At 47.4% G+C, this 17,172-nt stretch overlaps 2 protein-coding genes across 2 annotated transcripts in view; one reads left to right on the top strand and one right to left on the bottom strand.

The window, feature by feature from the left end:
* LOC311227601 (telomere zinc finger-associated protein-like) overlaps positions 1-6,994 on the bottom strand; it is a gene marked incomplete at both ends in the record, with an annotated part of 54,817 nt that extends 47,823 nt beyond the window's left edge. Inside the window, 2 exons of the mRNA XM_084313323.1 lie at positions 2,468-2,853; positions 6,272-6,994. Of these exons, the coding sequence (XP_084169449.1) occupies positions 2,468-2,853; positions 6,272-6,994 (1,109 nt within the window). The remainder of the gene's footprint in view (positions 1-2,467; positions 2,854-6,271) is intronic.
* A 4,959-nt stretch (positions 6,995-11,953) lies between these two features.
* The window catches only part of nol9 (nucleolar protein 9), a 69,725-nt gene continuing 64,506 nt past the window's right edge, over positions 11,954-17,172 (top strand). The window contains exons 1-2 of the mRNA XM_084312519.1: positions 11,954-12,130; positions 12,781-13,336. Coding sequence (XP_084168645.1) covers positions 12,833-13,336 — 504 coding nt within the window. The 5' untranslated portion in view covers positions 11,954-12,130; positions 12,781-12,832. The remainder of the gene's footprint in view (positions 12,131-12,780; positions 13,337-17,172) is intronic.

Below are 17,172 nucleotides of genomic sequence, written 5' to 3' on the forward strand. Positions count from 1 at the left end.
AGCTGCTGCTTTCCCCGCTGACACAGGGGTGATATCGCCTCCGTGGACCCTTGACTTTCATAGAGCATTGCCTCCCCCTGCTGGCTTACAACCGGTAGTACACCCCTTCCCAGAGTACAATAGAGAATTCCTAATATTCAGTATTGACTTGCCTACGCACATTCTTTGCCTTACAAGTGCATTCAAATGATAAATGTAATAATACCTTTTGATGTAATAAATATTCTAAACGAGTATTTGAGTGGAAACCGTGTTATTGTGGAGAAGTTCTTATCATATACCTGTGTACGGTATTGGCCAGTAATGTACATAAGACGGTAGTAGTTTAATGATACTAATACTTGATTAATACAGTCAGGGAATTGTACCCCTCAGTTACAATCGTCATGGTGCCGTTTCAGTCTATTGTCTTTCAGATTCAGATTGCTTTTATAGTCACGTCATTCGGTACCTTTTAGATGAAGAAATTGTGAAATTCTCTTTGTCGTGGTTCCTCGACCGTCCGTAGCAGCATCCAATATAATATAAAATAAAAGCAAGATGACTATATACAATTCTTTTATTTTATTTTAAATTTTTTATTATCTCCCCCCCCCCCCCCCCCCCTCCTTTTTCCGATTTTTCTCCCGTCCCACTGTTTTTAGTCGTTATGCCAATTCCCAACCCCCTTCCTGGTTGTTGCGCACCCCCCCCTACTGTTGGTCCGGGAGGCCGGAGACTGTCACATGCTTTCCTCCGACGCATGTGCAGCCAGCCAGCAGCCAGCCTGGCAGCTCAGACTCTCACCGGGAGAGAGTGTAACCTGTAACGTGTGGAAGGTCGCACTACCTCCCTCCAGATCCTACCTTCGCTGTGCAGGCGCCCCGATCGAACTGTAGGGGTCGCTGTCCACAACGCCCAGGACCCACCCACCAGCTTTCCCACCCCTAACACTGCCAATTGTGTTAGTATGAGCGACCAGCCAAGCTGGTAGCAACGCCGAGAGCTGGACTCGAACCCAGCGTCTCCAGCGTTGATGGCGAGCGCCTTGCCCACTACACCACCTAGCCGCCGACTATATACAATTCTAACAAAGTGTGCAGATATTACACTATATACAATATAAATAACAAAATGGCTATGTACAGTTCCAACAAGAAAATAGGCAAGTATGTAATGTGCAATGTGCAAAGATTTTCTATGCTGCTGCAAAGAAGACTTTTTGATTAACTTAAATATACAGCATGTGTATATTTTTACTAGTATCTGTATTAGTATCTGTTCTTATCAGTTTAACCCATTTAGACCTAAAACACTTGCTAATAATGCAATATATAGCCTGTATATTATACACACAAATGTGTTTCCCGGTTTCAATGGGTTAATAATACCTGATACACGTCCCCTACCCGGGGACCATATATTAAATAGATGTTTGGAGCAGGGAGATGGACCAGGCGCTTGCTGCTCCCTCCACTCCACGCATCCACCTGGTGTCGCAGGACCTCCAGGATCAGTGCACTCCCCCAAGGAGATCAATATCTTATCAGGGCTTTCTCTAAACAACAGTATATAGGGGCGCAGCGTCACCATGACAACACGCCAGCGCCGCCATGTGTTTAAAATATATATATATATTTAGTTTTTGCAGGGAAAACTTGGATCCAGCAGACGCATCATTGTCTGATACATGACGCTAGGGCCTCTGCATGTGCGCGCGTGTGTTTTCGTGTTCAATGTTAAACTACTGTGCAGCCTTATCCACTGTACTTAAATAAATGACTTATTTGGAACTTACCCTTGTATTTGCTATTTTATTGAAATTATGCTTTTTAAATTGCAGGTAATTACAGCAAATGGCTTAATTGATTGCAAAACTCTTTTTTTTCTTCTCCCGGACAGAAGGCACAGCCACACTCTGGACCACCCCCTAGTGGACAACTGACTGAACTGAACAGTGACTGAACAGTACAGTAAGTGAACAGTAGACAGTAACTGAACAGTAGACAATAACTGAACAGTAGACAGTAACTGAACAGTAGACAGTAACTGAACAGTAGAAAGTAGACAGTAACTGAACAGTAGACAGTAACTGAACAGTAGACAGTAACTGAACAGTAGACAGTAACTGAACAGTAGACAGTAACTGAACAGTAGAAAGTAACTGAACAGTAGACAGTAACTGAACAGTAGACAGTAACTGAACAGTAGACAGTAACTGAACAGTAGACAGTAACTGAACAGTAGACAGTAACTGAACAGTAGACAGTAACTGAACAGTAGAAAGTAACTGAACAGTAGACAGTAACTGAACAGTAGACAGTAACTGAACAGTAGACAGTAACTGAACAGTAGACACTAACTAAACAGTATACAGTATACAGTAGCTGAACAGTACAGTAACTGAACACTAACAGTATACAGTGACTGAACAGTATACAGTAGACAGTAAGTGAACAGTAGACAGTAAGTGAACAGCGCCCCCTACCTGTTGTGGACTTTGAGGTAGTACTTGCTGCAGAAGGTTTTGTCACACGTGGGACACTGGACAGAGCCCTTCCTGGGCCCGTCCTCTGCCGCCTCGCCGCTCTCCTTCCGGTCCGCCCCCCTCCTCTGGGCCTTGCGTCTCCCCCGGGGGGGGGGCGCTGCGGACGAGGGGGGGGCGGACGAGGGGGCGGGGCCGGGCTGAGCGACGGGCACGTACTCCTCGTCCGAGCCCTCGTTGAACCCCTCCAACTCCCCGATGATGTCGTCTCCGTCTCCCTCTCCCTCTCCTCCTCCTCCTCCTCCTCCTCCTTCGTCGTCTCCTGGATATTCATCCACATGACTGAGCTCACTGTGGTTTAGATCCAGCTCCGGCTCCGGCTCAGTCGTCTGGGAACAACACAGAAACAGCATTTGCATTATGATATGCTCGACTCTACTTATCATGGTGTCATACGATTTATTACTGGCTGTCGATCACTCACGCAGCATTGTACTTTATATGCCACGGTAGGCTGTCTGCTTGTAGGCTTCTCCATTGGCATAACTTTATTTATAAAGCACGTATTGGTCCGTAATTTTCTAACTTTTTCTCCCATCCCAATTTCGTATCATCCAATTCAACCCTCCCCTGTCTCGAACGCTGTTTCTTGCCTCCCACAAGCCGGCTGCAATGTGGACTAAGTCATACATAGCACAAGTCCCCTCCGGTACTTGAGGTAACAGCAGTCGCATCTTTTCACCAGCTAAACTGAAAGCAATGTGGAGCGCTGGGCTCGAACAGGCGAACCCAGTGTATCCAGCATTTGTGGTGAGCGCCTTGCCCACTTCACCACGTAGCCGCCCCTTGGTCCGTAACCTTTATACCTCTCTGTACATATCTCACTAACTCTGATCATCAACTTTTTTTACTTGCGATCTCAGGATTATCTTTTTGGTGGCGCTTGCTTTTTTATCCTTTTATCTTTTTCATCTTTACCTTTATCCGTCTGTGTTTTGTCCTGTATGTTGATGTGACTTGGTTTATTATTTTTTATTGCTGCCATTTTGGGTCAGGTCTTGTTGGTAAAAGAGATCCTTGATCTCAAGCATTTTACCTGGTTAAATAAAGGTTTAAAAAAGAATATATATATATATATCATCACCATCCAATAGTCCTCATCCTCCTTCTCCCCATCATTACCACCACCACCACCACCACCACCATCATCATCATCACTGTACGGCTGCAGAACTAGAGAATTATTGGGAACGTCTGACCACTAGTGTGTCCGACTCTTAACCACCAAAACATGCACGGACTACAACATACATCATGCCAGTTAGGGTACCTTGTGTATACTACACCATGTGTGTATACTGTTTACTTTTACTCTTACTCATCATAGTAGTGTATAATATATATATTCAGATTACATTCTCAAGCCTATATTTATTGAGTGTAAGGTATCATAGGGCATACAGACCCTCATTTGCACCTTTGTTTACAGTTTATTTTTCTCATACTTTTATATTCAGATCTAATTTTATTGCCTATATTTTTGTCTTTCTTTCTACCATCACCCTGCCCATACCTGTACCTCCCCTCCCCCGTGCTGCTAGGATGCCCGAGTTTCCCCAAAGGGGATCAGTGAAGGAACATGTTATCTTATCTTATTATCATCATCACATTTTCACTTGTTGTCACCAATGAATGCAGTATAGTGGTAACTGGTAAGACACACTGCATCCTAACAGGGGGGCTAACGACCAGCCTACATTACACTGTAATGTCCAGGAGATAACAACTGGGCACAATGGAAGTGCCTGAACCGACTCAACACTCAGGTGTTGGCCGTTCCAGACGGGTCATATTAGTGGCCCAACCACATGTGACTGTGGCACAGACAGAACCCCAGACCATGGGGCACCTCCTTCCGTGTCCTCTGCTGCACACGCGCTCACACTTATGGTCACTTTACAAAAAGGAAAGGTCACTTTAAGAATAGTATAGTATAACTTGAGATTGTATAATATAGCATTGTATAGCGCAGTGTACATAAAGACCCAGTGCCTCATCCGTAGCCAACAGTGTATTGCACTACCACAGGACCTAGCATGTCCTACCATGCTCTGTAAATAACTCATGTACATATACCTGATATGCGCTACTTTGTTTACTTGTTTTATTGCACAATGTCGTTCTATTGGATTATTATATATTACTATTGTATTATGCACATCGTTGCGGGCAAGACCCCCCGCATTTCTTTTTTTTAAACTTTGGCCATTTCCCTGGCTCTTTTATACGTTTATCGCATTTATACTTGGTCAAGTTCGACCGACAGAAGCAGGCTGAAAGGGTTCAGATGGGGGGGAAGACACTCTGGGAAAGGCACGGCTGCAGTCCGGGATTCGAACTCGCTCAGCCCCAGATCCGCGCGAGCGCGGTTGTCCACGGCGCTGAAATAGCACTCGCGGTACGTGGTGAGCTACTGGAGCTCCCCAACCCCCCGCATTTCATTGTATACTTGTATGCCGTGACAAATAAAACTCTTGACTTGACTTGACTGGTTAGGTGGACCACCCTGCACAGCAAAGGACCTAGCAGCACTCTGCACAACATCAAGGGACAGCCATGTACCAAGCACTGGCTGGACGTTATATAAGCTGAAGAGCTTTGTATATTATGGACATGAAAAGAAAAGAAGATTACATTGTAATGGTTTTAGTCAGACTAATGGAAACACTTCCTACTGTTTCAGTGGAAGGCTGAAGGGGCTCCGCTCCACAACACCTACTGTTTCAGTGGAAGGCTGAAGGGGCTCCGCTCCACAACACCTACTGTTTCAGTGGAAGGCTGAAGGGGCTCCGCTCCACAACACCTACTGTTTCAGTGGAAGGCTGAAGGGGCTCCGCTCCACAACACCTACTGTTTCAGTGGAAGGCTGAAGGGGCTCCGCTCCACAACACCTACTGTTTCAGTGGAAGGCTGAAGGGGCTCTGCTCCACAACACCTACTGTTTCAGTGGAAGGCTGAAGGGGCTCTGCTCCACAACACCTACTGTTTCAGTGGAAGGCTAAAGCTGAAGTACCTACTGTTTCAGTGGAAGGCTGAAGCACCTACTGTTTCAGTGGAAGGCTAAAGCTGAAGTACCTACTGTTTCAGTGGAAGGCTGAAGCTGTTTCAGTGGAAGGCTGAAGCACCTACTGTTTCAGTGGAAGGCTGAAGCACCTACTGTTTCAGTGGAAGGCTGAAGCACCTACTGTTTCAGTGGAAGGCGGCTGAAGTACCTACTGTTTCAGTGGAAGGCTGAAGCACCTACTGTTTCAGTGGAAGGCTGAAGCACCTACTGTTCCAGTGGAAGGAATGAAGCATCTACTGTTTCAGTGGAAGGCGGCTGAAGTACCTACTGTTTCAGTGGAAGGCTGAAGCACCTACTGTTTCAGTGGAAGGCTGAAGCACCTACTGTTTCAGTGGAAGGAATGAAGCTGAAGTACCTACTGTTTCAGTGGAAGGCTAAAGCTGAAGCACCTACTGTTTCAGTGGAAGGCTAAAGCTGAAGCACCTACTGTTTCAGTGGAAGGCGGCTGAAGTACCTACTGTTTCAGTGGAAGGCTGAGGCACCTACTGTTTCAGTGGAAGGCTGAAGCACCTACTGTTTCAGTGGAAGGAATGAAGCACCTACTGTTTCAGTGGAAGGCTGAAGCACCTACTGTTTCAGTGGAAGGCTGAAGCACCTACTGTTTCAGTGGAAGGCTGAAGCACCTACTGTTTCAGTGGAAGGCTGAAGCACCTACTGTTTCAGTGGAAGGCTGAAGCACCTACTGTTTCAGTGGAAGGCTGAAGGGGACTCTGGCTCCGCTCCACGGCATCACGGCCGTCTTTCTCCACCAGGATAAGCGACGGTCTCTTATTTGCCTTCTCGGGCGGCGTGACGTCTGCTGAAGCGCTCTCCCCGACCAGACGCCTGGGGCCCTTGACCTTGCGGCCAGAGCGAGTGGTGGTGGTGGCGGCGGCGGTGACAGTGGTGGAGCCGGTATCAAAGCTGGGCTCGTCTTTTGTGACTCCTCCCACTGAGGGTTCCTCCTTCAGAGCCCCGTTGGACAGCGCAGGCGCCGTGGACTTCCTGGGCCTCCCTCGCCTCCGCTTGACAGGCGCCGCCGTGGTTTCACCGGAGCTCTCCGTGAACCGCCGGCACAGCGCCAGAGCCTCCGGGACGCACAGGCTGACGGCGGCGCAACGCACCCTCTCCAGGTTCACCGCGTCCAGCCTCAGCTCTCCCGTGTAGACGAAGTCCAGGAGGAGCTCCAGGCCCTCGCCGGGACACCCCTGCAGGCTGACCTCCACGCACTGCTGCGCGACCGGCGTCCGGGAGTCTCGGAACAGGTCGCTGAAGCAGGCCAGGATGCTGCGGTGGGCCAGGTAGACCCCCCCACCGCCGTCTCCCCCCCCCACGTTCAACGTGGCGTCGCAGAACCGTCCCAGCGCCCTCTGCTGGTTCAGGGAGGACAGCACACGCTGTGCATGCTGGTGCTCCTGGGGGAGCATCTCTCTCTCGTCTCGCTCCTCCTCCTCCTCCTCCTCCTCCTCCTCCTCCTCCTCCTCCTCCTCGGTGGACGGGCTGCTACTCAGGAAGACACGACGACGACGATGACCTCACACACTTGTTTTTTTTCTTTCTTTCTGAAAAGTAAATACTAAATTAAATTGTCAAAGACAGGCAACGAGTTAAAAAAATAGTCTCATAATCTGTGCAGCTTAAAGGTTACATGACGGCTAAAAGAGGCTTAAAACTGATGTCATGTAAAATTATATAAATCAATGTGGCGACATTGTACAACATGGATTATATCATACATAGGGGGGGCTGCAAATAACGCTGTATGATAGCATGTACAATAATGCTATATACCGTATATATATTTTTTTTTCTTTTATTCTTAGCATATATATATATATATATATATATATATATATATATATATATATATATACATATATATATATATATATGTATATATTAGGGGTGTAAAGGTACACGTATCCGTACCGAACCGTTTCAGTACTGGACCTAAGGTTCAGTACGGCTGTGTGCCGAACAAATACAACGCTATGTTAACACTTTAATCGCCGGAAACGCCGAAACTCGTCATTGCCCGCCATGCTCATTCTGCCGAAGACGCCGTAACACGTCTTTGATATCAATATTTCAAAAATCTGTGATCGAAATCATATTTCTCCTCCGGGGACCTGAGATATACTGCCGAGCTCCACTCAACTCTCTAACGGTTCAAGAGCGCCATCTGGTGGCCGCTCGGCAGATCGCCCAACAGGAAGTCATGTGGATGAAGTGGTGCTCACCCATATTTCGTCCGGGCACTCGCTATCATTAGCAGGACTCCATCTTGACACAGTGAACACCGATCGGTGCAAATAACTCGACAAACAACATGATTTGGACGTATATACTATTATACAACCTGGAGATGGATCGGGTATTTCGACATCCCATAATAGAAAAAAATTCTATTCCACGCTCATCCCCCAACGGCGCGAGGAAGATACGGTGAGTTTCAGCGTTATTTTCTAATGTCTGCTATACTAACTGCTCTGATGATCATATGACCCACACTAGATGAATGATATAACGTTGCCCACGGAATTATAAACGACCCCCCGCCCATCCGGTCAACATCAGATCATACGTAGTAACTTCTAGAAGTACCTCCAGTTGAAATTTTTTATCTGGCACCGATCGCTACCAAACTGTATTTGATCATCAATATAATGCATTTGGAGCTATAAATCACGTTCTGGAGAAAGCTGCAGAAAACGATAAAAACATACTTATACTTTAGACCGTATTTTAGTATGAATATGTGAATGAAAAAGTATAACGTTGCTACACCCTGAACAATAGATATAGGACATTGAATGGGCCATAATAATGTCAATTTAGCAATACAATTTAAAAAGTTATAGCCCTGCAAAGAAGGGGAACTTCTCCATAGACAAATAGAGCTGGCTAGGGATGGTAAATTATGAATTTAACCATGGCGATCAAAGTGTTAACCACTAACAACTGCCCACCGGGGGCTGTTTTTTTTCACAATCTAATATACTTTTTTTTATATTTAACAAATCGATTATTAATTTCAATATAGAATATTCGTTGACAGCCCTACAAGTACAATTAGTTACTGCACACTACATCACCCCTGAGTGGAACATGGAAAGCCAAACTTTCCCCCACTGTACCGAAAACCCGTACCGAACCGTGACTTCAAAACCGAGGTACGTACCAAACCGTGGTTTTTGTGTACCTCGTTACACGCACCCCTAGTATATATATATACACACACACACACACACACACACACATCTTTCTGTACATACCTGCACACAATCCTTTTACATCTGTAGATACTATATCTATATCTGTACATATCCCTTACCTACTCTTACTAGTTACGCTGCTGGCCAGTATGACTTACTACCATAGTGTCTTTACACCTGTATCACTGTACATATTAATACTACAACTCTGTACACACATCTGATGATTAGCACTATTACTCAGTAGTACTAATTTATATATTTTATACCCAGTTTAATCACCTGGGTATATTACTACTGCACTTTACATTTGCACTCTGGTTGGATGCCAAACTTATTTTCGTTGTACTGTACTTGTGCTGCAGGATGACATTACATTTGAATCTATAATTCTAGTCTAATCTAATTTGGCCAGTGGTGTGTGTAATCAAGACCCCTGATGAATTGAAAATGGGGGACCCTGATGTAAACAAGACGAAAGTCTTTCTCTGGTCTGCATCCCCTTAACAATTGTGTGTATTGAGCTGTACTGTATTGTACCCATTCTGCAATCTGTTAATAAAGTTCTCAATCAATCAATCAAACCCAGGCAGACATTTGAAAACCAAACCACTGCAATTGTACTTGTGCATGGGTCTACATTTTACGAAGATATTTCTCAATTAATTATCTTTGTAAATTAAAGTAAAAAAGTTGAAACGGCGTGTGCTAACAACGGCATAGACGGACGGGGTGCTTCAAATTATTGCAAACCCCTAGCAGCTACTTGATCAGCTCGACGTTTACTACAGAACGCGCATTTTTAAAGACGCTCCCTTAGCATTGTGAGCGCCAGAGAGACGGCAGCGTTTTGTTACTCACGTTTGCAGAATGATTGGTAGAATCGCGCATTGCTGTCATTTGTTTTGCACATGCATTCTCTCTTCGATTATTTTGTAAACAGGTTGAAAAAGTAGACATGCACCTTGTTTCGGCTAGGCCCCTGCCTGCACATTGCTAAAGGAAAAGGATGTGACGCCGTTTACGCTGCTCGAACTCCGCGAAACACGCTGGTCGTCCTTCACTAAGCAGCTACACAGGTCACAGGGGGGGGGGGGCTGTACACTGTACAAGCAAAACTGTACATTGGAATATTGACAAAGCCATACTTGGTCATTTACTGTACATTGGAGGGGGTTGGGTTAGGACATTTACAGGATGACATTAATTAATGTTGATTACAACATTCTTTGAGCCTTAGCTCTCTAATCAACATTCATTCACGCGATCCCCTTCTCTCCCTTTTATTTGTATTTCATAATTATATGATATTATATTGTGCTTCTATTTTAATTTAGTTTATATTCCATTTTAGTTAAAAAAAAATAACTTGAACTTTATTCCACCTTTTTATTTTATTATCCGTTAATGTCGCACCAAAAACGACCAAATCAAATTCCTTATCAATAAAGACCTTGTACATGTAATTCAAAATACTTCCCAAAGGTCAGTGAATACCACGACCACAACACCAGAGGGAGCTCCACAAATCATGTTAAACCCAGATTCGGCTCAAACAAGGGACTAAACACGTTTCGCAATTATGCCACATCAATGTGGAACGCCCTACCCACAGCCGTAAAGGAATGTGAATCACTACCCACTTTCAAAACCACTCTCAAAGAGCACCTACAGGAGACTGCAATTCGAAACTGGCCCCTGTAAAATGTCCTAACCCAACCCCCTCCACTGTAAATGTCCTATTAAACCCAGTAATACACGAGACCCTCTTCTTGGGACCTGGTAAGGTTTAGTCGATAATCCAATGTACAGTTACCCCACCCGCCTACCCAACCCCCCCATCCCACCACCTCTAATGTACAGTCCCCCCCCCACCTACCCAAACCCCCCATCCCACCACCTCTAATGTACAGTCCCCCCCCCACCTACCCAACCCCCCCATCCCACCACCTCTAATGTACAGTCCCCACCCCACCTACCCAACCCCCCCATCCCACCACCTCTAATGTACAGTCCCCACCCCACCTACCCAACCTCCTCCAATGTACAGTTCCCCCCCAAACCCCACCTACCCAACCTCCTCTAATGTACAGTTCCCCCCCAAACCCCACCTACCCAACCTCCTCCAATGTACAGTTACCCCCCCAAACCCCACCTACCCAACCTCCTCCAATGTACAGTTCCCCCCCCACCCCACCTACCCAACCTCCTCCAATGTACAGTCCCACCCCCCCCACCCCACCTACCCAACCTCCTCCAATGTACAGTCCCACCCCCCCACCCCACCTACCCAACCTCCTCCAATGTACAGTTACCCCCCCAAACCCCACCTACCCAACCTCCTCCAATGTACAGTTACCCCCCCAAACCCCACCTACCCAACCTCCTCCAATGTACAGTTCCCCCCCACCCCACCTACCCAACCTCCTCCAATGTACAGTCCCCCCCCACCCCACCTACCCAACCTCCTCCAATGTACAGTTCCCCCCCCCCACCCACCTACTCCAATGTACAGTTCCCCCCCCCACCTAACCCCCCCCCCCCCACCTACCCAACCTCCTCCAATGTACAGTTTCTTCGTCAAATGTATATACTCTCTTTTTTAGACTCTTTTTGTATCACAAACAGTACTGTATTTGTAGATCTGGTATGTCATAAATGTATAGATGTAGCAGTATTGTCTATCTGTGTATGTCATGTATCATGTATGTTAAGATAAATTGAAAATGGGGGACCCTGATGTAAACAAGATGAAAGTATTTCTGTGGTCTGCATCCCCTTAACAATGGTGTATGTATTGAGCCGTACTGTATTGTACCCATTCTGCAATCTGTTAAATAAAGTTTTCAATCAATCAATCAATCAATCAATCAATCAATCAATCAATCAATCAATCAATCAATCAATCAATCAATCAATCAATCAATCAATCAATCAATCAACTCTTGATACTGATTCGGACGTGACGTGCGTAACGCCGTGTAACGTGCAGTCGGCCAACAGGCAGCGTCGCTGCTGCTCGCTGCTCCTGCCTCACATGGAGTAGTAGGGTATATCTGCAGAGCCGCAAGGCCGGCCCGCGTGCTCAAACCTAGTCCAAGCCACGAAGCCCCGCCCAGACGTTGGGCTTGCGGCTCTGCAGATATACCCTATTGCACATGTTAGCCGACGGTAGCTAGTGGCGCAGCCGGCGGCACGTTCTCACTAAAGTAACTACAGTAGCTACTAGCTCGCTAGATTATCGGCTTCTCGGGATCTCATCATCATCATCATCAAGGCGTCTCGGTCGCTGTACGAACTGGGCGGGTGATCGTCGGTGTTCCATGTTGTTGTCTTCCCAATAGGGGGGTGAGTTTTCGTTAACTTGGCTAATAATTACACCACCATGCGTCGGCTGACTAGCTAGGTTTAGCTTAGCGTTAGCTGTCCCGTTAGCCAACTAGCTACACTGTTGACATGATATAGGTGATTATTAGCGTAACTGTCTGACCGACGGTGCATCGTTATTTTGCTACGTTACGCCAAGTTGTTTACGTTATAGAGACCCTGCCTTCTGTAGCAGCGTTATAAACGTTATTATAGCTAACATTTACTAATGGTAAAAGCAGGGGATTTAACGTCAACGTTATATACATTAGCCATGATCAAGTAATGACGTTGCCCCATTGATTGGTTTATTGATTGAAAATGTTATTAACAGATTGCAGAATGGGTACAGTACAGTACGGCTCAATACACACACTATTGTTAAGGGGATGCAGACCAGAGAAAGACTTTCGTCTTGTGTACATCAGGGTCCCCCATTTTCAATCCGTCAAATGACGTTATTTAGCGTTACAGCTTCTGAGGGAAAACGTTGGATCGTTTTAGAGACATTCTTCCTCGTCTCTTACTAGTGTTAACTAATACGTCATCTCGCTAGCTACCATTCTCTCGTTTGCAGAACCAAGTTGTGATTTAACGTTAAACCTGTGTCTTCTTACCGCCCCTCTTCCCAGGGTTCCCCCCATTCATTTTCCATCTGCAGCAGCAGCAGCAAATACTGAAATCATGAAGGTCAGCAAACCCCCACAACAATCCACCAGCCACCCGAGGTCCCTGAAGTGGAAGGACGCCAGGGGCAAGCGGTGCAGAGCCACCATCACCTCGTCTGACCTGGCCTCCAGCCCCGTGGTGGCCGTGATGGCACAGGAGCACAGAGCGGCCGCCAAGAAGAGGCCCCGCGTCAAGAGGCTGAAGCAAACGGTCAAGGCCGTCATCTCGAAGGACGGCGTTCCCGACACGTCTGGGTTTAAGAAGAAGCCCTCCTCCTCCGCTCCTCACACCAACGGGAGGCTGGCGTTTGCGGCGGTTGACAATGAGTCTGAGGACTCCCAGGACTGGAGTGCCTACGCACAGTCGGTCCTTGAGAACGGCGCGGTGGAGATGGCGGAGAGCGCGACGACGACGACGGCGACCGTGAGCTCGGGTAGACTGGAGGGGGAGGCCTTCCATGACTGTGCGGAGAGAGACGATCGCCGCAACCACACGGTGCTGGTGATGCAGAAGGATCAGGTAACGTGACTGAAAAGCGCGTTTGGCTCCAGGAAGCATCTCGGTGGTTCAGGAGGTTTGGTGTGTGGTGCCAAAATCTTACCCCTTGCCATAATTTTACCCCACCCCAATTCAATAACTTGCGTGTGACTGCTCCCACGGGGCCGAATATTGCCCCGATCCTCGCGAGATTAAATCCACGGGTACCTCTCGGCGTGCCGAAGCTTTTCCTAAATCACTTCCGTCATTGACAACGAGGGGAAAAGGTCGGCTCGCGACCCTGAAAATGTCGCGTGATTTTAAAAACGCTGTATTAAGTGAGCCTATTATGGGCTCCACGCGAGCTTTCTACCGTGGGTACATCTGGGCGTCCCGCAACTTTTACTCATTCACATGTAGCCCCGAAAATGCTTAGAAAAGGAAGGCCGCAAGCGTGTAATAAACTGGCCAAAACGGAAAAGTGTCCCACAAGCGCGCCGTGATTCCGATCCGCGTGAAAATATTCACGGCCATAGAGGAGACCGTGGGACACCTTTTTGCAACCGAATATGTGTCTCGAATTTACTCCCACGCGGCGCGCAAAATCGCACCAAAATGAACCAATGCTCCAGCAGTATTAACCAACGCTGACTGAGTGGGTGGGGTACCGTAAAATTATGGCAAGGGGTAGGATTTTGGCACAACACCGGCAGAGTGTCGGCAGTGTCCTTGAGCAGAGACACTTAACCCCTAACTGCTCCCGATGAGCAGTGTTGAACTTGACACCTTGCATGTTTTCCTCTGCCGTCGGTGTGTGAATGGATGAATGTGAGACATGAGTCGTAAAGCGCTTTGGATAAAAGCTGTTATATTAAATGCAGTCCATCGGTTCAAATTGTCTCCATTACCTACCGACTTACATGAGCCACGTCTTTATGGATTTGATTTTTATTTATATAACAGCTTTTTATCCAAAGCACTTTACAACTTGTGCCTCACATTCAGACACTGACGGCAGAGGTGACCAATGCAAGGTGCCGACCTGCTCATCGGGAGCAATTGGGGGTTAAGTGTCTTGCTCAAGAACGCCCCCTGGAGGGGCAGGAATCAAACCGGGAACCTTCAGATTACCAGACGACCGCTCTACCTGTCCTCGCATCTCTGAGATGTTGCTGTTGAGCCTTGTCTCTACTCTGTCTTCCGAGATGCGATCGTTAAAGGAAAACTCCAACATTTTGGGAAATTAGCTTTATTTGGCATCTACCCTGGAGTTAGACAAGAAGGTATACCTTTTTCTTCTCTGTGCGTGCAGTAGGAGTAGGAAGACGCGCACCGTTAGCGTCAGTCACTGGAAGTAGGTTCCTCCATTAGCCTAGTTCCCAACGTCTTCCTACTCCTACTGCATGCACAGAGAAGAAAAGTTATGTCTCTTCTTGTCTAACTCCAAGGTAGATGGCAAATAAGCTAATTTCCCGAAATGTTGGAGTTTTCCTTTAAGACCCGGTTCAGTAGCAACGTCTGTAGGGCAACATCTGTAGGGCAACGTCTGTAGGGTCAACGCCTCCGGCCTGTAGGTCAACGTCTGTAGGGTCAACACCTCCGGCCTGTAGGGCAACGTCTGTAGGGTCAACGCCTCCGGCCTGTAGGTCAACGTCTCCGGCCTGTAGGGCAACGCCTCCGGCCTGTAGGGTCAACGTCTGTAGGGCAACGTCTGTAGGGCAACGCCTCCGGCTTGTAGGGCAACGTCTGTAGGGTCAACGCCTCCGGCCTGTAGGTCAACGTCTCCGGCCTGTAGGGCAACGCCTCCGGTCTGTAGGGCAACGTCTGTAGGGCAACGTCTGTAGGGCAACGTCTGTAGGGCAACGTCTCCGGCCTGTAGGGCAACGCCTGTAGGGCAACGTCTCCGGCCTGTAGGGCAACGTCTCCGGTCTGTAGGGCAACGTCTCCGGCCTGTAGGGTCAACGCCTCCGGCCTGTAGGGCAACGCCTCCGGCCTGTAGGGCAACGTCTGTAGGACAACGTCTCCGGTCTGTAGGGCAACGTCTGTAGGGCAACGTCTCCGGCCTGTAGGGCAACGTCGCCGGCCTGTAGGGCAACGTCTGTAGGACAACGTCTGTAGGGCAACGTCTGTAGGACAACGTCTCCGGTCTGTAGGGCAACGCCTCCGGTCTGTAGGGCAACGCCTCCGGCCTGTAGGGCAACGTCTGTAGGACAACGTCTCCGGTCTGTAGGGCAACGCCTCCGGTCTGTAGGGCAACGCCTCCGGCCTGTAGGGCAACGCCTCCGGCCTGTAGGGCAACGTCTGTAGGACAACGTCTCCGGTCTGTAGGGCAACGTCTCCGGTCTGTAGGGCAACGTCTCCGGCCTGTAGGGTCAACGCCTCCGGCCTGTAGGGCAACGCCTCCGGCCTGTAGGGCAACGCCTCCGGTCTGTAGGGCAACGTCTCCGGCCTGTAGGGTCAACGCCTCCAGCCTGTAGGGCAACGCCTCCGGCCTGTAGGGCAACGTCTCCGGCCTGTAGGGTCAACGCCTCCGGCCTGTAGGGTCACCGTGACTCAGGTTTCTATTCTCCGTTTGTGGTCTCAGGCCTGTTCATCAACTTTGAAAACGTGTTGATGCTAACGTTTTTTTTATGATTCAACTCTTTGAACTCTGTTGCCTATTTACTAAATGTATACCTACCTACTGCGTTCACTGTCTACAACTGCCCTACACTGTAATCATAGTAATCATAATAATCATGACTACCTACCTCAGGCTCATACAATAGGGAGGTGTAGTGGTTACATCATTTTCGTTTTTTCCTGTTCCACCCTCTGTTCCACTTAATGTAATTTCCCCATTGACCATTTCTAAATCGGCTCGTTTTAGATAAATAAAGCATTAACGTTGGCATGGTGTACCTTTCTGTGCGTATTTATCCACAATCTATAGCTCAACATGAAAATATTCGCAATTAATCGTAAAAGGTAGCAAAATAACAACGTTTATGTTTTAGTTCGCTGGGAAACTAGTACACTGCTATTTGGCGCTGCTGACTGACGTCACCACAGCGTAGCCTGCCTCCTGCCTGTAGTCAGTCACAGACCTAGGATCAGATTTCCCTTACATTCCATAAGCTTAACAATTCGTACAATGGGAAAATAACTGACCCTGAATCTGTGGCTAGTATCTGTTTCACCCAACACTAGTGCTCCGGTGATCATAGCCATTTATCTCTAAAGCGTTTTACATGACGTTAGTAGCTAGCTAGCTTGCTAGCCGGCATTCCCGAAACTCCTAACATGCCCCGATTTAAAATGGTTCTATCCTCTTTGTATACCTTTGTCCTCGCAAACAAAGTATTCTGCCAGGGAACTTATGGACACGACAGTAGTAGTAGTAGTTATAAGGTTTTTGAGCTTATAACGTTGTAGCTAGCTAGCTTGCTAGCCGGCATGATGCGTGTGCAGTGCTTGCCCCACAGGTCTGAGAAGAGGACCTGCACATTTTACTCGTTCCCGAAACCCCTCTACATGCCCCAATTTAAAATGGTTCACGACAGTAGATATTGCTAACGTCTAGTACGTTTAGCTAGGTAATCTTAACGTTAGCTAGCTAGCTAGCTTGATATCAGCTTGCCGTGATGTTGTTTTGTGACAGCCTAACAGGCTGCCTACTGGCTACTGAACAACAGGTAAATGTAGTTCTTTTTTTACGACAAATTAAAAACCGTATAACTACCTTATTTCAACCAAAAATGCTTAAACAATAATGTTAGTGGTAGAAGGGAACTCATTTTGTGCAAAAATGGAAAGCTTGCCAATGTTCATGCGGCAGAATTGTTACAATAGCCGATAATCCATTTTCCCAATGATAAATCCCTATACAGGTGGAACAA

This window comes from Notolepis coatsorum (assembly GCF_963971535.1).
Source record: "Notolepis coatsorum genome assembly, chromosome: 4".
Classification (NCBI taxonomy): Eukaryota; Metazoa; Chordata; class Actinopteri; order Aulopiformes; family Paralepididae; genus Notolepis; species Notolepis coatsorum.